The 21,962-nt window shown below is 36.4% G+C and overlaps 1 protein-coding gene across 5 annotated transcripts in view; it reads right to left on the bottom strand.

Annotated features, from left to right (window-relative positions):
- Positions 1–4,004: 4,004 nt before the first annotated feature.
- ZNF143 (zinc finger protein 143) overlaps positions 4,005–21,962 on the bottom strand; it is a 43,280-nt gene continuing 25,322 nt past the window's right edge. For all 5 annotated transcript variants that reach the window (XM_069803820.1, XM_069803823.1, XM_069803821.1 and 2 more), the window contains 9 exons: positions 21,587–21,706; positions 20,487–20,562; positions 18,004–18,129; positions 14,792–14,971; positions 13,444–13,671; positions 12,038–12,186; positions 10,182–10,343; positions 9,205–9,351; positions 4,005–6,031 (listed from right to left, as the gene is read on the bottom strand). In XM_069803820.1, the coding sequence (XP_069659921.1) occupies positions 5,948–6,031; positions 9,205–9,351; positions 10,182–10,343; positions 12,038–12,186; positions 13,444–13,671; positions 14,792–14,971; positions 18,004–18,129; positions 20,487–20,562; positions 21,587–21,706 (1,272 nt within the window). In that variant the 3' untranslated portion in view covers positions 4,005–5,947. The remainder of the gene's footprint in view (positions 6,032–9,204; positions 9,352–10,181; positions 10,344–12,037; positions 12,187–13,443; positions 13,672–14,791; positions 14,972–18,003; positions 18,130–20,486; positions 20,563–21,586; positions 21,707–21,962) is intronic.

The raw sequence follows: 21,962 nt of genomic DNA, 5'->3' as shown, positions 1-21,962 counted from the left end.
CCAGTGCTTTTACTCTTTTTAGCCTATAGCCTGCATGCAGATAGAGCATTTCTCAAGGATGTATTCACTCAGGAAGTGTAAATAATAAGAGCAAGAGAACAAGGTGGAGAATAGAATGGGGAATTTGACAGCACCTAGGATGCTTCCCGAAGTAAAGAGCAATTTCTGGGCCCAAAATCTGGGAATTTAAGGGAAGATCTGAAGATACTCAGAAGTTATAATGTACAAGGTACATTAAAAAAAGCACAGGTTTTGCCAAGCAGTCATGTACAATTCAGTGTTTCTCTGTGACTATGACAGCATGCACTCTTAAGAGTTTTTAGTGACTTCATTTTTGCCTGTATGTCTGCCTCTTAACACTTGAAATATCTGCTTACAAAGAAAGTGGCAAAAGAATCTGTTCCTGAGATTTGCATTCAGATCAGAAATTCCTCCAAGACATCCTAAAAGTTGAAGAGACAGAATGATTGCTATGATTGAAAACAAGTACAATTAGAATGCCTCATTCCTGTGCTGAAGTGAAGTTAAAATGATCAGAATAGAAGTCAAGATTTTGTATCTGCAATTAAAAACCTCAAAATGTCTAATGCACAGAAACTAGTCACTACAAATTTACCAGTATCCCAAGCCTTCTGCCTTTTTCTCCTTCAGGGAACATGCAAAACCATAAAAGAGGTACTCGGCCTTTTTCCAAATTTACTACTATTCATTTTAATAATCTCTTACGCATGTCACTTAAAGTAAGACATTCTGCAAACATTTTTCAGAGATGCAGATAAAAGATAAAACCCTAGTAAGGGTTTCAAGAGGCTCAGCCACCTTCTTCCCACTAACACCACCCTCAGGAACCTACATTCAAAAATCTGTCTCTTACTGTCTTGAATATATCTGTTTAAAAACAAATAGCAGCTAATCCTGTCTGTCCCACAAACCATTCTTGTCCTTTGATTTTCCAGTCATTACAACCTGTATTCAAATCTGAATTAGCTCTACACCAAAGCAAAAAGCCCACTGGAGATGTAGCTTTGGAACATTGTCCTTTCTCCATGAGCCTTCTACAGTCATGTGGTAGTTTCTCTTATGCCAGCAGACTTGCCAGATGTTAGGAAGTCAGCCTCTCTTCCTTGTCTTGCCTCACTAAGATACCTGCTCAGAAGCCCCTCAGCAAAATACTACAGAATCAAGCAGTAACATGATGGAGAGTCTAAAACTCCCCAGAAAAGTAAGTAAAACACAGCAGCCAGTCAACCTGAAGGCTGGTATGGGATTTAAACAAAGGCAAGAGTAAAATGCTAGGATTTTGACAGTAACATAAGACACTTTTTTTAATAGAAAAAATTCTGCACAATCACTTGTGCCCTGAAAGTGTAAATTTTTGCCATGCCCTGAGTAAAATGCTTCAAATAATCTAAATGGAACAAAAATAATCCAAATAAAATCTCTTACTGTTTCAGAACCTGAGATGGATAGGATTTAAGGGGGTCACATTTCCATTAGAGAGAAATACAAAGAGCGTGTAGGACAAAAAATGCTTGCTTGTTGATACAAGCTTCTATGTTTATTGGGATAATTAAAGTCTGCTTTGAATATAACTCTCAGCTGAAAAAGTCTGGTATCACATTCCTGATAGGGTTAGGTGTCAACCACTTACTGCTAATGGTGATGGTCTAATTAGATTGTTATTTTCCTTTGACGAAGTGAACTTTTCTAGCAGAATGAAAAATAGCATCAAAGGAATGCCAAACTGCTGGCAACACCTAAACTGCATTTTAAAATACACGTAACACCAGAAAAAATGCTTGTTTCTATGCCTTATTTGGAGTGTAGTATACTATTTACAACACAAGAACTGAAAATGGCTCTTGATTTTTTGGTCTCTTGTCATAGGGGTCCAAGGTTTCTATCAATGGAGCAAAGAATACTTTTGGGGGATCTGGTGTTCAAAGATATACTGCTTTGCAAAAAAAAAAAATAGGAGTACCTTACTGTCATCAACCAGCTGGAGTTTGAATTTATGCATCTGCAAAGACAAGGCATGTGTTAATTTCTCTTTTTCAAGACAAAAATGATGCAGGCTGAATAAATATATTTTTAAAGTTCCAAACAACTGTAAACAGCTGAACAGAACACAAGTTACCCTTCATTTCCAGTCTCTTAACGCTTATGAAAATCAGTTTGCTTCCCACCCAACTATTACTGAAATTTCATCTGTGCTCTATTTGAGAATTACACAGAAAATTTTACAGAACATTTAATTACTTTCATTCAATAACAAACTAAGAGTGACTAGAATAGGTCTGTTATAGGACACTAATGCACCTTGGTAAGTAGAAGCTATGGTCAGCCTAAGGTGTGCAATCTGACTAACCTCAACAGCTGTAGTGCTGAAGTTGCCAGATTCAGAAACACTCTTGATCAGATCCTTACTCCATACCATCTTTTCTTGGTGGCTAAATACCGATTAAATAGCTTCCTGTCCTTGGGGAAGGCTCCCTGACTCTGCACTCAGAAGTACACAGTATGCAGTGATTTTTCCATATTGTACTACCGCATGATCATCACAGCAACCAGAGCACCCAGTCAAACAAATTACTCCCAGCAGCATTTGAGGTGTTATGAGGGTTAGAAACTAGAGTAAAGTTTAGGAAGAACTGCCTTGCAAACTCAGACATTGTGTTTACCTGGACTATCAGCTCTGTCCTTCTCGTGTGCTAAGCAGACACCACATGCCTTTTCTCCCACACTGCCTGAATATCTCTGGTATCGGTCAGCTGATGGGTTGCTGAGATTAATTATACCATCAGGGATTATGGCTGTTTACAACTTTGTTGTCAGGCTTCAGGATTTACTCTTATAAAAACACAGTCTTCCAGCCCCAGCCTATTCATGTGTGCTTTGGCATTAGCTCTTTAGGGTAAAAAAGAACTGTCCTATTGTTATGCGTAGTGTGTCTGGCACAATAGGTCATCAGCCTGGAGCACTGAAAATAATTGCCTCTCTCTTTTTACTATCAGGAGAGGCACTGAACTACAGTAAAGAAAAGCAAAGCCCACAGTGGTGAAAAACCGTAGAAACATTTAAAAGTGAAAAGTTGACTGCAAAGTCTACAGAGATTTTGGGTTTATTCCTTTAAGGGAGGAGTTGGTGTAGGCCTGTAATTCAGATCTGAAAGAAGAATTGTGACTGAGAATGCTGGAAATGTGGGAGCCAGTTTGTAAGAGGAAGTGATATACTGAGTTGCTTTATAGGATTCCTCTTTTACAAATTATTTCCTTCTAGTCTGCCAGAGCATTCCCTTTGAGACAGAACTTTCAAAAAGAGGAGTAAAATCTATGGGGAAAGGATAGAGATTTCTACTGCCAAACACCCAATTCTTTTTGTCATATTCTTTGTTTCCTCCTCCTGAAATTCTTTTCACCAGTATTCCTATCTAACTGGATTTAGTCCTGTCTAATCTCCACTACAGGTCCTTCCAAGACCAACACGCAGCATCAGCTTACCAAAACAGCTCCTTCCACTCCGGTCTGAATGGAAGCAAGGTAGAAAATTGCACAGGTCTCTCCACTCTGAAAACAAGTCTATTATGAATACAGGCCTCACAGCTAAGAAGCATATAATCACCTCAGCTTCTCTGTAAACACTAAGCAGTCTAAGTCAGTTTGGCTTATTTATTCAGTATGTTTTCCTTTATAGGGGTAGCTAGCACAACATGGAAGGACAACCTTTGACTTGGGAGTTTTGCAAGAATAACTGGTAAGACACCAGTAAGAGAAATAATTTTCAAAATACTTCACCTTTTCCTGACTAAGCTAGTTCTGAATGCCTTGCAGCAAATCAACTAGTATGAAAGAATACTCACATTTGTACAGCGGTCAGAAAATGTCCTGGGAAATGAGAAGAACTGAAGTTATTTCTTTGCTAAGTCAAAGCCACCGTTCCAGCCACTGTTTCCGGAAACTATTAGCAATGAAATTTAAGAAGAAAAAAAACCTTGAACATTCATGTCAAATGATACGTCTTTAATTTCTAAAAAGTGGTAAGTACTAAGAAACTGATCTAGTTGACAGGCAATTAATCCTCCTTGCATAGTACATTTATCTCCATGGGATATCAAGAATTACAACACTTCAGGAAAACTGGCACCTAAGTGAGCAAGCAGCCTCAATCCTATACAAAAGTTACAGACAACCTCAGTGTTTCCAAGTTACTACTTTGTAATAGATCCAGAGAATAGCCTTTGCTTTGCCCACATCTATCCCACAGTACTGTATTCTTTCACTGCACTTTTCAGTTGGCCATCTGTATGAAAAACATAAAAGGCTGCAACCCACACTGATACAGTAATTCACAATAAATTAGCTTCATTCTATTCAAACTTGGCCTTTTTGAGGTCAAATACCTCAAGGTACGTAGTTACAGACTTTATTTTTTATGTAAAATGTGTACCTCACAATACTTACAAAATGATTACTTGATTAACACTTCATCCAGAAGATGTTTAATCCTTCCTTCCCTTGAGAAGGTAAAAGGTGAGGCTTCAGTTTCAGAAGTGCTCTTGACACTCATCTAAAATAAGCACTGAATCTTACATGAAGCCAAAAAATTTTAACTTGCTTAACAAGCTTACTAACAAGACAAGAGTAAAGACACTTTTTCATATAAAAAATTTCAAAGTTACCTTTTACTGTATGTGTTAGACATATCTACAACAGATTTTTTTCCTTTACAGAATGATAGGTGGAGAGGAGCACTGTACTTACATCATCATTAATTAATCCCTTTTTTCTAGTAACTTGTGTCCTGATTTTCAAAAGCACTGATTATCAGCATATTCTAGGTACTGAATGGTAGCAGCAGGCACTCAGAACTGTTGAAAATAGACTATTGGTACTTGTACTTATGCCGCAAATGCACCATTTGAAAATATTCCTCTTGAAAACAGGTAGTTTACTTTTTAGTCAAAGTCGGTTGACTAATTACTATTTTAATCATTCTTGTAGTGTTTTAGAATGTTTAAAATAACTATTAACACTAATTACTTAATACACTATAGTGGATTATGATCAAAATTATTATGTCAAAAATTCAAGTTTATGATAAATAAACTTTGGAAAAATTTATACAAGGCCGTAAATAAATAATTTGAACTTCAGTCTCATTAAAAAGTAAAACAGTACGTCACACAACAATATCATCCTATCTAGACAATACAATCTTGCTATATTTTATTGCATAATAATTTGAGAGTAACATCTTAAGTAAAATATGTAAAGAAACAAAATCATTAGATTTACTTCCTTTAATATTGAACAACCAAAGTTTCTCCTTTGTACATAATCCAATTTAAAGATAATATAATTAGCACTTCCAGCATTAACAGTCTATATTTACAATGAATGAGATGGGGTGGATAATCTAAAGGGTATTCAAATCTGTATGAAACAAATCAAAACACGAAGATTTGCAGTAGGCTCAAAATCCAAGATTTTTCCATTTATGGAATGCAATTTAAAAGGCTTTGTTGTCTTTATTACTTGTAAGGGTTCCCAAAATGATGATTTTTAATAGTATTTTAAACATTTGAAATCTTCAGTAACGCCTTCATTATTTGTACATGACATTAAAAATTAATTCCAATACTTCTATTTAATTTTTCACTTGCTTGTAGACCAGTCTGAAATCTGATGAAAGGATAACAAGGAAATTTACTATATAATCCTAATTCCATATTCCTGAATATACAATGGTTGGAAGTAGATGATGTCAGTCCATTCCAAGGGTTATGTACACAAAACTTAGAAAATGTTCTTCACTCTTGCATAAAATGTGTACACAGTATCAATGAGCGGGGAACTTCAAAGTTTTTATGGGTTGCTGCTGGCATGGACCTTTGTTGATTGAAAATAAAATACCTTTCGCTCTATTGTTCTGGTAGCAGTTTTAGAAGTTAATCATCAATCCCTGGTGTTTCACCCTGTTGTATTCTGGAGGCTATTCTAATGGCTTCTTCCAGAGACTGTTGTTCTCCAAGCTGAAACAAATGAATTTAAACATAAATAAATCCAAAATACTACATATGGATATAAATGTGTAAAATAAAAAAAAAAATTAAAAGATGAAACCAAAAATCTAGATATGGATCAATACTTCAGTGCAAATAAGTGTGATCAGTATTGTCACACCTCTTCTGGGTAATATATACTAGCAGCTATCTAATCAGCATGACAATTAGATAGCTTCTGATAGCAAATGAAACAGAGTTTCTATGTATCTACCGAATAAATTTTCTTCAAAGAACTGCTGCACAGTAAACACATTTCATGACACACAAAGTAGATGATATTTCAACTTGGCAGATATAACAAAGCCAAGATAAGGCTTTCAAAAGTCATGGTGGCTGCTGAATTACATTTTAACACTGGCAAAGCAAACAAACATCTTCATTTTTCTTAAGTCTTTTGCAGGAAGCTAGCTCTTTGGAACACCATATGACATTAATATATATATATATATACACATATAAAAAGTGTACACTTATTGCAGAATCCTGACTGTATAAAAAAGCAGTCACAATGACACTGTTTGATTCTACAGTAGTTTAGAGAGGAAATTATCTTGTAGTTGCAACTACAAGGCCATCAATGTATTTGGCACTGTCAGAAGCAACATCAACCAACTCTGAATAAAGACAACTGGACACAATTTACAGAAAGAATCCATGGAGTTTTATAATATGTACACCATGCACGTATGCCCAGTGAAGAACACTGAAGGCAACCTCAACCTAACAAAAACATAACACTGGCCATTACCTATTGGCTCAGGAGAAAGATGCATGAGAGTGTGAAAAGTAAAACCAGATTATTTGACAGATGGATAGACCTAATGGGACAGTTCTAAATATCTCGTGTAACTTGCTTTTACAGTCACTGAATATCACATTCTGGAGCCACTCAAATCAAGACCAGCTCTGTTACCACCTCCTTAGGAATTCAATCTGGCTATCAGGCTATTGGCTTTATCAGTATTTAGAAACCAAATGGATTCATTTATTAGTACCAAAGTACAAAAGAGAAACAATCAAGAACTCAGGAATAATCAATAACATTTTAATTTTGAATTCTCTCTCTTATTTGTATTGAATATTTTAAGTTTAATTAATGTAAAGATCCTTCACCAAAAGTTTCACTGCTAGTAACAAAAGAGGGACATGTGCAGAGAGTGCCTATGTTTTCCTTTCATTCAAAGGACACACTGCTGAGGGTACAGGTTACTTTTCTTAATTCCTCTCATGCAAACAACTGCCTTCTGATATGCTTTCTCTTACAGGCAGTTTTGATTACTGCCAAGTTAGCTTAAAAGACAGGAGTTCAGAATTAAGAGCATCTTGACTTTCATTGCTCTTCTATCAGCATCTGACTTGCTATTTTCCCTATAACAAAGGGGAAAATAACAATCCCTCATTTCTGCTTGAAGATATTAACACAATTCCTTTCAATCTGAGCTCTTACAAGAGTACTGTGCATACATACATTTAGACTGCAGCATTAATCCTGAGACTCAAATGCTCAAAGGTTTTGATCTCGTATTAGTTTCAGCAAATGTGAAGTTTGACGAAATTCCACATGCAAAGTATGTTTTACCCCCAGAAATGAAATTTTTGAGTGCATTTTCTGCATTTCTTTTTCTGTTTGAAGCTATTTCCAAGAACCTTTGAAGAACACATATTAACCTACACTGCTTAATACTGATTTGTTTAGAAACTCTTTTGAGCATCTCCTCTCTGCATAGCCACATTGATGTTCTTTTATAATGGTGTTTGTCAGAGCTAAGGCCCATCATGCAAACCATACTCAAGACAGTTGCATATACTCAACTGCCTTTGAAATTCATAGGGTGTACCACATCCATGAAAATTATCCTCCTCCTAATTGTATATTGTTTCAGGAGATATGGTTCCTGTCATTATCCATGTTCTCTAGAACAAAATGTGTGTCTGTGGTGATACCCAGACAACAACAGGATCAAACCTATCAAGTGTTGAGTCCCAATTCCACAGTAAATTTGAATACAAAGGTAGCTTCATTACATTCTCACTGGACTTATTTATGCATATAGTTAAGTACAGAATCAAAAGGGCTATGAGCTGGACCAAAAGTATTAGGCACTTTGCAGGACTGATACTACTATGCAACCCCAAATTTAAACTAATTCAAATCCTTTAATTTTACTTTGAGTTTAAAATTGGCTTCTGTCATTGGAGTGGCAATTTCCCTAAGATCCTTCGGTCATTTCTTTGACCTTTGACTGCAATATCATTTAAAGTGTTGAGTTTTTAAAATAGTAAATCTTCCAGATTTAAAATTTCCAAAAGCTTCTATTAACCTACCATCATATCATATGTAACAACAATAAAATATACACATAATTAATCTAATGTTTGAGTAAGGTAGCATATTGGGCATTATTTGTGCTAGAAGTTTAGTTCAACCTTCCAGTCAAGCCAAGCTTCCCTCTGAATAAACTATTCACAAAAATACTTGTCTAGGTTTTGGTTTTGGTTACTTTCTAGAAAAAAGCTTAATTTGTGCTTGGTTTCCACTTTCTTTTAAATTAGCCCAATTTAAATTAAACTCTTTCACCCCTAGAAATTACTCTTTCATTACAGTGTTTGGACAATGTGAGAAATTATTTACGGAGAGTGCTGCTTTGACATGTAAACAGGAGGTTACTATTTCCAGAGATTTCTGATTATTAAACTTTCTATATAACTGTTTACACTTTTTTGCTATTAGCATTTCAAGGTTTCAATAACATAAATTCAGTAATTTTATCTGTATAAGTTCATAGCAATTTACCCTTGAGAGTTTGGCTTTATACGTATCAGCTCTATATGTAATGCTGAAGGATGAATGAAAGCACTTTTCCACTGAAAACCCGTCACCCCATGAACGATTCAGTTGACCTCAAGTTTGGCACTCCCCTAACCTCCCCCTTTTTTGGAAGTTCTACAAGTAGATTTGGAAAATCAGGTGCTTATTATTCCTCTTCCTAACCCTATATATTATTTAAAATATGAGATCATATGGTTATGGACTCTTTTTTCAGGGAAGCCAAGCTTATTTGAATCGTGTTGCTACATGACCAGGAGCTTCTGGCTCTATGAGTAAGAAACACTCCAAAAAACATTGATCACCATCTTACCTGTACTGCAATTTGTGTTCCATTGGATGTAGCCAACAATGTAACAGGTCTAGTTTCTGTAGTCACTAAATGGTGCCCATGTTGCTGATGTCCCATTTCTGATGAGGCACTATGAAATGCTGCTAAGTCTTGAGCCACAATAGCAACCTTCCAAGACCAAAGGAAGAGAATAAACTAGATGACAGATCTGTTACTGACCCCATACAACAGTTATCTTCAAAGTTAAAGTTAAATTCAAAGCTGTGATTATTCATGAGCATAATTTTATTGTGCAAAAGATACATTTTTTAAGAAAGGTTGCCACCACTCTGTTCCCAAAGTTATCTATTAGCTCTCAAAATATAAATATCCTCAGAACTGCACAGAAGTTCAATAAATGTGCCTGTAAGCCTGTGATTATTTATACATACAGTGATTAATAAGTATCTTCTAAAATGCGCCACATGAAAATGAACAGTGGAATGCATTTTAACTTAAAGATTATAAAATTATATCACTATATTTCTACTAAAAAAGTTGGCTATTGTATTCATATATTAAAAACAAAACCACTAATACATACTTACACAAATGTTTCCTATCTGCCAAATAAATTACAGTCCCATAATATTAAGTGATAAAGTTACAGTTCATACTGGATTCTATTCTTAACTTTGCCACTCATTTACTATGTGACTTTGGGGAAAATGCTTAGCATTTCTAGGTCTTACTTTACATACACCTAAATGAATTACGAGACTGGTACCTCAGAATTTTTTCTTGGTGCCTGATTGTTTTTAAAACATCCTGCCATATGTTGATGTATAGCATTGGAGTAGAACATATCATACTCTTATGAGGGAAATGCTATGGCCAGGTCCTGAAAAACGCTTTACTTAGATAAATCAATGTGAATGACAGAACTGTGATGGCTTAGGTGCCTATTTTATATCATCTTATAAAGGAACATTACATATGTACGCAGGATAATATCTTACCTGCTGTCCTTCGGTGCCTTCTGCAGTAACCATCGCTACGGAATGTGTTCCTGCAGAAGAGATGACCGCATCATGGGCAGGGACTGTGATGGTGGTGCCATCTTGTGTTACCATAGTGATAGTATTGCCAATGGCCTGCATATCTGCCTGGGATATGTTGACCTGAAACACAAAATAATTCCTGAAGTAAAAAAAGGTTTGATTGCTGCTCAGGTCATACCCGAGTCTTAGCTTTTGGCAACATAATATATGTTTTTAAGTAAGATTTGAAAAAAAACCCCAATGATAAGCATTTGAAGTATAACAGCATGTATCAAACAAATTCCTGCTAGTTGGTTCAGCAGAATACTCCTGCTAGTTCAATTTCATTTGAAACAAAATGTGTAGCAATCCAGAACAAAAAGGCAACTTATTCTTAATAGCAGGGAAAAAATATTTTAAGCCTCGTGATCACAAGTAACATACTGGCCAAAAGATCTAGTAGCCGTTATTCTACTTCCTGACCAGCATGCTCATGTATTCCTTGAGAATCACCATCACTCTTTGGCCAAGTCCCAGTCTTGGACAAAGGGCCCTCATCACATTCATCTTACTGATTGGGATCTAATATTCCATGACCTTTCAGACACACATAGCTGTTTACAGAAATAAAATCATGGCTCTCAGTAATAAGAAAAAGGATGCATACACTTTCCCCCAGAATCTACAACTCCATGTTAACCAGTTCATATTCCAAATAACTGCATGAGAGATTATCTATGCATGTATCTTACACAATGGACAATGCGATTCAAGGTAGTACCACCTGACATACTTTGATCTTAATGGAAATACTAAAAAAGCCTGTGAGGGCTTAGAATTTAAACCATGAATAAACAATTCATAAAAATTTAATGACATAAATTACAAAGTCTCCAGTATAAATGCATTAGGGCATCAGATACATGATTTGATGTCTGATTTACAAGGTAATAAAACATCCCAGAACTAAAGTCAAGCTGAAGGATAATTTAAATAAATGCAGGAATTCCACGTCAAGGCTTCTGCAGGCCTTCATTTTAGAGGGTAAAAATGCCAGTTACTTAGTATTGCTGCAATGTTCAGGGCTGGCAATGTAACAGGCCCCTTTAATATTTCATTTCCAATTTGAATTTAGAAAATATCTTTCATATGCTATTGGCATTTCAGCTACCTTTCCAGCTGAGATAAAAAGTTTTCCCCATATGCTTTCGATATATTGCCATAGCTAAACAAAAGAGTTGTGCTGAAATGCCCTCCCAATGAAATTTCTTATGAAATCCTTCAAAAATATATCCACAGGAATCCTTAAAAAAAATATATCTGCAGGAATTTTCAAGTGGAGGCAGTATCAAAGCATTCCTTATGCTCTTGTTTAATCATAAGAACTGCACACTTCCAAACAGCTTGTAAAGCAGGCACCTGGGCTAGAAAGACTTCCCACCTCCCCAAAGTGTGTGCAGACAAGATAACAGTGAAGATGACCATCAGATATTAATAATCAGGAAGTTCTGAGAAACCTCTGAAACTACGCTGTATACCTAACAATTGTTAAAATAGCCCATGCCTACTTTAAGAGTGACAAAGATAACAAGAATAGCCAAAAAATCTAGCTTTGTATTAATACAGTTTTCAGATGTCAGAGTATGTGGTTTAATTTAGATATTCCACACGAGGCCCAGCCCTGAACATATCCTGACCCAGCTCCAAGGAAGCTTCTTTCCTTAAGAAATCCATGTACATATTTATCAAGAATCCTAACTGATTTTAGACAGCACATGGAGTATCTGCAAACACCTGCCTCAGTTCTCAATATATTTTTGTCAGCTCTTACTTACATGTTGGGTTCCATCCTGGGATATTAGTGCTACTTGTTGACCTAATCCTGACTGCGTAACTGTAGCAACCTGTGCAGAAATTACATCTTCTCCCTCTACACCTGTTACATAGGTTATCTGGGAGCCTTTGAGAACATCTTCACCTTGACCTATTTGATACAAAGAAGGCAAACAGATAGTTTATATACTCTAAATGCTGCCAGAAAAACAAATGACAAGGATTGAGTGCCATCCTGGTTTGAAAGTTTTAAACACTTCAATGGAAAAATTTTAGTAGAAAGATGAGAAAAATAAAAGAAGGAAAGATATGAAAAGCAAGTCAGAAAGTCTGCTGTTTCGGGAACGCAGGATATAATCTTTTAGCAATGAGTTTTAACGCACATAACTACTACACATAAAGAAAATATACATTTAGGTTATAAGCAAATATTAAAATGGTGACAAACAATTCTAATTCATTCATTAAATGTTAACCTCTCCATACAAGAGGCTCCATGCAAACACAACCAGCAGATTTTTAAAAGAGTTATTAATTAACAAACATACAGAAGAATACAGTGATGCCTTTGTGTGAAGATTTAGGCAAGTTCTTTATCTTAATAAATGTTTAACCTCAGCAAATGAATCTTATCATTCCCTTAAAAGAAAGAATTAAGACTATAGCAAATCTGCTTAAGGTATTCAGTGCAGTTTCCCACATACATGTAATAAAACAGCTTTTCTGACCAAAACAGTTTGCGTGTGTTTTTCCTATCTGCAGTCACATCTAAAAATCACAGTTTGACAAGTGGTATTTGTCCTACGACAATACTTCCTTCAGTCTTATCTTTTATAGTCATAGGATTCAATCCTCATGATACCATGAAAAACATATTCTAAGGAGAACTGCAGCACGTGAACTTGTTTTCATCTTTGCCACTAGAACAAAAACTGCTATTAATGGCAGCAAAACCAGCACAGTATCAGGGTGCTGCGAAGACAGATTTTCCTTTCCTCAAGGCACTACCCTTATTCATGCTCAAAAGACTGTCACCAACCATGGTGTTATACATACTCTTAGCAAAATCCCTAAGAAAAGTCCAGTAGGTTGCAAACATAAACATTTCAGATTCTCTCAGGTCCCTTCCCACATTCATGTTTACAGGAGGTTTGCTGGGCCTGCAACTCAAATTTCTCTCTTATCCCCAGGATGGCTATAAATGAGTTTATGATCTGGTCAATTACTCTCTCAGTTTCTGTTTACAAGTTGCCTACCACACTGAAAAGTCCTACAAACAAGTTAAATAACTTTATTAAGTACTTCAGAATTTTATCTATGCTTTCATTTCCTTGGTTATAAAAAACCAGCAAAATATTATCCAGCCAATTTTTTTAACAAGAAGAGATTCAAAGACTGAAACTCTAACCTGGAGGTGGCTCAAAAAAAGCCTCTTGTTCTTCTTCAATGGGCTCTGTGTCATTGTGTGCTGTCCGCTTGTGCATAGCAAGTGTAGAAATCTGCTTGTATGTTTTCCCACAGTGATTACAGTTATATGGTTTGGAATGAGTATGTACAACATGATGTTTGTATAAACTGGAATACTCTGTAAAACGTTTATCACAACCAGGAACTGTACAGACGTAGGGTTTCTCCCCTGTATGGAAAACCAAAAGCGACAGGACTTTATCCAGGATGCACAGAAAAAATTGACAACAAATTATATTTAATGACACACCTTCATTACCAACTATACTTCAATTTCAAAAACAACAGTGAAGCTCAAGCTCACAAAGTTTATCAATGCAGCTTCTCACTGTCTTTTTTTAAAAACTACTGCCAGTAAAAGTCGGGCCCTTTTTTCTTCTGATCATTCAATCTAAAACATCCTTCTGATGAAGACAAAATGATACAGCCTGAAAGGTACAATGTCAGTTTGGCATCATATTGAGAATTTTGTTCTTTTAATACTGGAAGCCCCATACTTTTCCTCAATGATCAGGTATGTTGAGACACCAGTACAATTTCACTGACTTTTGAGTCTTTAAGTTCTGAAGAAATCTAAAGGAAGCATATATTTAAACAAGTAAGGTTTCATATAAAAAACACCTTTCATTTAAAAATCAATGAAACACATGTCTAAATTACATTATAAACTAAAAAGATAATCTGAGAAACAAAACATACTTCTATGAAACTTGTCTGTGCTTCTATAAAATATATAAGGCTACTACCAAGATGATACAGCTATCACTGACTTTTACATTTAAGAACCTTCGAATTTGGGCCAATTATTTCTGCTGACTAACCCTGATAATCAAGTTGGGCTAAGTATTTTCACCTCCCGTCTATGAAAAGAAGGCTTTGACCACCGCTCCAGCAGCAAGGAAAATACAGGTGGGATGAAAGGGTGACTCAAAACAGCCAAAGTCAAGCTCAGACTTGTGCTTTACTGTTATTTATTTAAGAAACAGCTCACAACAGAGGCAAGCCCCAGAACCGTATTGAGGATTTAGCCCAATATCCACTGTTTTGCATTTGTTTTAAAGAACTTTGTATTCAGACCAAAATTACTCTGCCTTGACAGCAAGGCAGGAAACCTAACTGCTTAACTATCCTCAGCTGAGGTGAGACAAGGCCCAAACAGAAGTACCAAGCCAGGTCATATAAACATGACTACACCCAATTACAATGCACCAAAACAGTGTTCACAAGGAAAATGACACAGCCTCTCCCAAGCAGATTCCACTTCAAAATACAAAACATCATTCATATACCTGTGTGTATTCTCACATGATTCTTATAATTAGTTGCACTGGCAAAAGCTCTCCCACATCCTGGCTCTGTACAGTAATAAGGCCTTTCGCCTGTATGTGTCCTGATGTGAACCTTTCTAATATTAGATGTTGTGAATGACCTGCCACATCCTTCAAATGGACATTTAAAAGGCCTTTCACCTGAAAAAAATAAAAGAAAAGGTACACATGCAAAAGTTATAAAAGAACAAAAATCCTAAGTTACACTTGGACTGAATGCAGGAATCTAAAGCTACCTAATTCTCTCTTTGAGACCCTCAGTCAGAAATACCATGAACATGCCACTCTGGAGTGTTCTACTATTTAACCAAAACTAGCAAAATTCAGGAAAATCATACAATCTGTAAGCTAAATTATGAAGCATTTAGGTTAGTACTTTACGATGTATAAATGGACTCAGTTGCTTGGATTAGCTTCCACATTGTCCATATTCTAACATGTATTGAACACCTCCCTGAATTCATACATTCATTATCCAAGACAAGTGTATCATACCATTTGTACATTTGTCAATTGTAATTCATAAAATGAAAAAAATACTTTCACAATTTAGCATATAACCAAGATACAAATGGATTAGTAACACTCATTATAGAAAGCATTTAACCTTACATGAGAAGAACCAACTTAAAGACAGACAGTCCTGAAACTCAAGTTTCAAACCCCCAAACCAAAGCAATCACAAATACAGGTTCTTTTTAAAATAATTCTATTCACGTAATATAAATTTAAGCACAGTTACTTACATCATTGCACCAAAACATTTCACCATGCACACTAGATAAGGCCAAGCCCTGTCAAATACAGCAATACTCCTGACCTTTCAGATCTATCAAAGCACACAGAGGGGGAGAGCAAAGGGGGTTATCTCTGGAGAACTGCGAGCCACCTGACATGCTGTCCTGTTGTAACTTCAGGCTTCCTAGAGCTAAGTACATTTCACCCACTGTACTGCTTACCGAAGAGAATAATCTGAGAGCCAGAGAGGGCAGATTACCACTACAGATGTAACATCAAGTACTTAGAGACAGAAATAAAAAACAAAGTCCTGACAGAGACATTAATACCACGAAACTCCAAAGCAGTTAGCTCCTTGGCAGCGGAAACTGTAATTCGCTCCTTAGGGCAGCCGTTTCGGGAAGGTTTTTCAGCTTCCTGCCAAGGCAGTGTGTGTGTATTAAGTGTACACGCCTCAGTGTTGTGTTACCATGGCTCCCCTAATTCTTGCTTCAGCACAGGACCTCAAATCATGCCTGAAAGGAGCAGGGTTGCAGAGTCAACCCTGCCCAACAACAGACCCTGCATTAGAAACCAAAACAGATTGCTCTTAAAGAATGCCCGCAAGAATGTCATCCGACCGGTTGGGGAAGCCAGCCTTTTAAGTTTCTAATGTACTTGTTAGAAAAGCGACCTGTTTCCAGGTGACTGAGATTTCCAGCACTAGAAATGCAAAGCAAGTCAGAAGCCTTCAAGCTCTGCCCTAGAGCAGCTATGAGGAACCATCCACACCAGCTCTTCTGATACCAGAACAGTGTGTCTAGGGAAGTCACGGAGGAACCCGGGGCAAGCATTTGATGGCAACAGAAAGTGAGACTGGCCTGCCACTGAAAGAGAGCGGAAAATCACTTTTGCCTAAAACACGCAGAAAATTAAGAAAGCGCTAACCCTGCTCTACATGATAAAGGAATGAAAAGGTTTCAGAGCCATGGGAGAGAGTGGGCAGAGCCCAGACTTGCCTCCATCGGGTGCACTGTTGCAGCTTGCATAGGGTATGAGCATACACTACTCCATCCATCTGCACAAAGGACTTGGTGCAATTTTCTTATTCTTTGGCCTCCTGCAACCACTAATAAATCTAAAAAAATACACCCCTGAACTCCAGTCCCTGTACTGATGGGAGTCTATGACTGCATAATTAATATTGTTCAAATGGGTAAATGGTTATATAGGGCTGACACAAGTCTTTTGTCTCAACTGCTAAATTAGATCAAAGCAATTAAAATACCATACAACTTCTATGGCCATAAAGAAGAAAACAGTCTACAGCTAATCAAGTTGTAGTCCATACTACAGAAATCTTTCAAGTTCATAGTCTGTACTTGATTTACTACAGAATGTCAAACAGCGTCTTCTGGAACTGAGAACAGATCACACTTCCATGTCTTCATCCTGATGACCAATTTAACATCAAGATAGCAGTAATCTCCACAGACTGTCTTTGAATACAGAAGGCTAGGAAAGCAGAATTATCTCAATGTAATCCTGAGTTTTTATAATTTTTATCGCCTGCTTTTATTACCCCCCCATTGTTCTTTTTAATCTGAGAAAAACCTATTTCATTTGTTCTTTTTTACTGTCTTAAGATTCAGAAAGTTCAGTGGAAAAACTTGTCAGTGTTCTAGCAGGCAAGTAAATATACTTAATGGAATAGTATTACTAGGTTAGCAAGTGATAGGTTATTCTCCTGACATTTGAGGGTTTTCTTCCTTTTTTTTGGAGATCTCAGGAGCAAAGGAGACATTGGACAAACTTGTTTATATGTGTGTGCACCCACAGAGTTTTGCAGAGTGTAGTGTATGCTGTCTAGAATTTATTTGTGTTTTGGCTTTCAAATAAATCTTTTTTTAGACAAAACATAAGATTTTATCTTTTATGCATTTGGAATTTTTAATAGTAGCTGGTTTTCTATACTTTTGTTCATTTTTCTGCCACAAGCAGAGAAGGGAAATCAGGATAACAAGCTCGAACTATCAACCTTCGTGAAGCTGGCGTGCAGGTTATCTTAAAGCACCAAAACTTAAGAACACTGATGCCATTTCTAAAAGGTGAGCCATATTACTGAGGAAAAGTTCCTTCTGTTACAGATGCAAATGAAACTGTAAAGGCACCAAGTGACTTGGTGACAAGGTAAGTGATGCATTGCTAGAAATTAGTGCATTTGCAATAGCAGTGTGAATGCTTAAGCACTTTTTCCAAGAAAAGCATGCTGAATTTGCAGTAAATGCTTACCATGCTGAAATGCTGTTGAACTCACTGGGCTTCAGAAAGAGAATATACACAGGCTGATTTCATAAGTAAAGTCACAGAATGATCAAAGAGAGAAAAAAAAAAAAATCTACCTAAGTGAATTAATTAAAAAAAAAAAAAAAAAAAAAAGGGGGTGATAATAGTACCTGTGTGGGTTCGAATATGTTTCTGCAGGTCTCCTGAAGTCTTGAAAGATTTGGTGCAATTTTCTTCTGTGCAGCGATAAGGCTTTTCACCAGTGTGTGTTCGGACATGACTTTTTAACCCATACCCTGAAGATCAGAAAGGATATTATAATAGTATAAACACAAAATTAGGCTACTCATAAACCATCGCCATCAAAAGCTGCACTTGCCATTCCAATCAGGAAGCTCCCTGATCAGTAAAATTTGCTCTTTCACTCTTCACAAGCTCTTCATTCTACCATACAGAGCAGCAGAACTCTAGATACAGTTTAGAAATTCTTTCATCCTTCATTCAGTACCATTAACGAAGTCAGCAGTAAAAGCTCTACTGGTATCAAGGCTCTAAACTCTAATTATTTTAAAGCATATTATTAACATTATCACATATATAAGTGCCAACTGATAGCAGTCATGGACACTCATTCCCTTTAAGATTACTTTTAGTGATAGCTTATTTCCACACATTCTGTATGGTATGTCTAAATATTTTGATGATTTTAATATTTTGTACCAGCTGTGGAAACTGGTTTGCTGCTAGGTGACTGTAAAAGTGGGATTTGGTAAATAATTATTAGAAATCTTATACTAACACTATGATTGAAACAATAGACAAAAGTATAGCCAAGCAATTAACTAGTAGAGGTAGTTACTCATAAGTTTTGCAGCTCTTTGCTCTTATGACTAGATGTTCCTGTACGCTAGATGAGAACAATGTTGAAACTGACCACATGTGTTTGAAACTGCGTTAAGCTTCAAGATCAAAGAACAAGGACAAGAATAAAGACTTCAAGGACAGCCAGCAAGAACTTCAAATGGGTCGGTGGTCATAAAAGCAGCCCTTCGACTCAAATGGATCCTTCATTGCGCATGATCGGATGTAGGCAGTACTATGATAATCAGTCATAGTAATTTTTATGTATATGTATACTAACCTGATTAGTATGTAATTAGTTATTCTATAGAACCTGTTTGTGCTAAAGCTGTGGTATGCAGTCTAGGTGGAACTATCCCCCGTGCATCCAGCGCTGCAATAAAGAATGCCTGCTTTCTAAAACTCCAAAACAAGTCTTAGAGAGTTTCTTTGATCAGCTTTTTGGTATCATTAGGAACTCAATCGTCATCAAAAACTACCAGTCTAAAGCGAGCTTTGGATCAGGCCCTCTGTAAATTATTTTGCAAAGAGCATTTTACCAAGATTTTCCTTTCTGTGTTTCCCTGAAAAGATCTTGACTACAGAACCCTGAAACAGCCATTTTAGAAAATGAATTTGAGAATTACTTGTGTCCACAAATGATGTATATATTTCTACAAGATAAAGTAACAGTCTGTAAGAAGATGGCACCTGCTTTAGTTTCACAGTGTGCTCTCCCCAAAACAACTGAAATTCCTATTCTTGATGTTTTTAAAAACACAAAGCATGTCTACCAAGCTGACATCTGAAATAATTTCATGATCCAACCCAGGAGAGTTCTTAATATTTAAACAGAGAGCATTCAGTACTTAGAATGAGCTTTATCAAGGATTGCTGAACTACAGTGGTACAATGGCTCTGACCAAAAATATGGTATTAACAGACAAACAGCTGTTTATAGCCATAGATCAGTCTGTTGCAAGGGAAGAGCCTATTTCATTCTGTAGTTTTGAAATCCCTTCATAAACTCTATGCGATTAAACTTAGGTGCAACCCTTTAAGTGCGGTTGTTTCCCTTTTGACCTTTCTCATCAGCATTTCTTTTGCTTGTTTCTATTCAAAGAAACAGTATTAAATGCATTAGATCAGATGAAGTTACTTTAAAAAGACTACAGGTTTAAAAAAAAAAAATAGAGCCTAACTTCTCTAAGCATCATACTAATTTACATTCAAAGTAAAAGAATAAAATCTGAAACAAGTTTTGCTCTTTCACTTTCTTCCATGTTTCATTCTTCATAACTGCATTTTGCATGATCAAATTCAATCTCAGGGAGAGCATAATTTACGAACAGAGTATTCTGTACAAAATGTAGAGCAATGTCACTTCATGAGAAATGTCACTCTTTGATACAAATTCAATAAAGAACACTTAAAAAACCATCTTCCACCAAAGTTCCTTTCAAATTTGGAACAGAAGATCAGGTATTTGCCTCTAGCCAACAGGTCTGGCTTTTTATTATCACCTCATTTAACTTATACTATTAGTTTCATGTTAAGAAAGGCCTGTTTTTTCAACATAAAATCTGACTGTAGCATGACAGGTGAAGAGTAAGGGAAAGTGTCAAGTGTTTCACCTCATTCCTCCTTCAGTAACTAAATCCTCTGTCCTTTCTATATGCTACGCTAGCTGAAATGATGACTTTTTTTTGCAGTTCTCCCAAGTTATTTACTTAGCAGTTTAAAAAAGGCAACATTAAAAACTTACTTTATACAAACACTAACAAGCAGGAGGAGCTAGTCTACAAAAGATTACCTGTCGCAAAGGCTTTGCCACATCCAGGATGTTCACACTGATATGGTCTGTCTCCTGTGTGTGACCTTTCATGCACCTGTTAAGACATCCCATACACTGACTTAATGAAATGTTGTATCTGATTACTTCAACACAGAAACAGTTCATTCTCTACGACAACGTTTTAATTCTCTTCCTAAGATTCACATTCAAGTGTCTTCTTTTTAAATCGGTGTTAAAAAAAATAATGAAATATGGTAACAATGTTTTCCCTAAAACTAAAGATGTCTCTTTCCAAGGTCTAACCTGATCCTTTCAGGCTGTTTTGCAGAAACCATTTCTGTAAATACACAGAGTTGCCATCATGCAACTACATTAAAGACAGTATGTAAACATGCCTCAGAGCCCACCATCTGATTTTTAACTCCGCCAAGTGCTTCTAATGATCCTCTTCTATTGCATGAAACCTCTACAGCAAGGACACCATCTTAACACATGATCCATAGAATCAATTACTCACTGACTCCAGAGCGTTTTGTCAGAGACACAGCAGCACTGCAAGGAGTTTACCTCATTGGCAAGTGATCATCACAGCCTAAGCTGCAATGTGAACAGCTCTACACCCTTACTGTTTCAGTAATTCCTTTACTTAATTTAAAAAAGGAAGAGAATTAAGGACTTGCCACCTGTAAAGAAAAGATGTTCCAGCTTTTCACTTTGAATGTTGGATTTTTTGAGGAGGTAGACTTTGTATTATGATGGTAAAATCTTTCAAAAATTGGAATTTTTGCATGATCACACATACATGTAAAGTAGATAAAGTGAACGCTGGATTTCAGTATTTCTGTGACACTGCTGGTAGAAACTATCTCAACAAGAGATTTCTTACATGCTGGCAATATAGAAGCCCAGCATGATCCCACACCCGCATATATCCAAAACACTAAGCAAAATCAGCTGAGCACCTGGGACAACCAATTATTCTAAAATCAACCCAATAAACATTTGACAAAACAGCACCATTGCAACTGGCTCTCTGTTAATGTGTTACTTTTAACCACATAATCTGACAAAAAAAATCATGCCTGCAAAGTAACAATGCTCATTTTACATCTCATCACCTTAAGATGGTGAGCTGTTGTGTACAGTTTTCCACAGCCATCATAATCACAGCGAAAGGCTTTCTCTCCACTCTGCTGAGATTTTGCAGTCACTCTTGTTCCATGTCCTTGCAAGACAATCTTAAGTTTAAAAAAAAAAAAAAAATTAAAAAAAAACAAAACAAAACACAATGGATCAGAAAAGTCACACACTTTGTTTTGCCACCAAGCCAGAGCTGATTGTGACAGGTTTCTTTTGTCTCTCTTTGCTATGCCATGTATTTCTTAGTCCTCAATAAATAAACTAAAAATAAATAACAAAAAAGCATAAATTCTGATGAAAGGAAAATGTATTTACTTGTAGCTAGCAAATTTAAATGTATGCATTAATTAGCCA

This window comes from Haliaeetus albicilla, chromosome 16 (assembly GCF_947461875.1).
Source record: "Haliaeetus albicilla chromosome 16, bHalAlb1.1, whole genome shotgun sequence".
Taxonomy (NCBI): Eukaryota; Metazoa; Chordata; class Aves; order Accipitriformes; family Accipitridae; genus Haliaeetus; species Haliaeetus albicilla.
The sequence above is the reverse complement of the archived record's forward strand: the minus strand, read 5'-3'. Positions and strand labels throughout refer to the sequence as shown.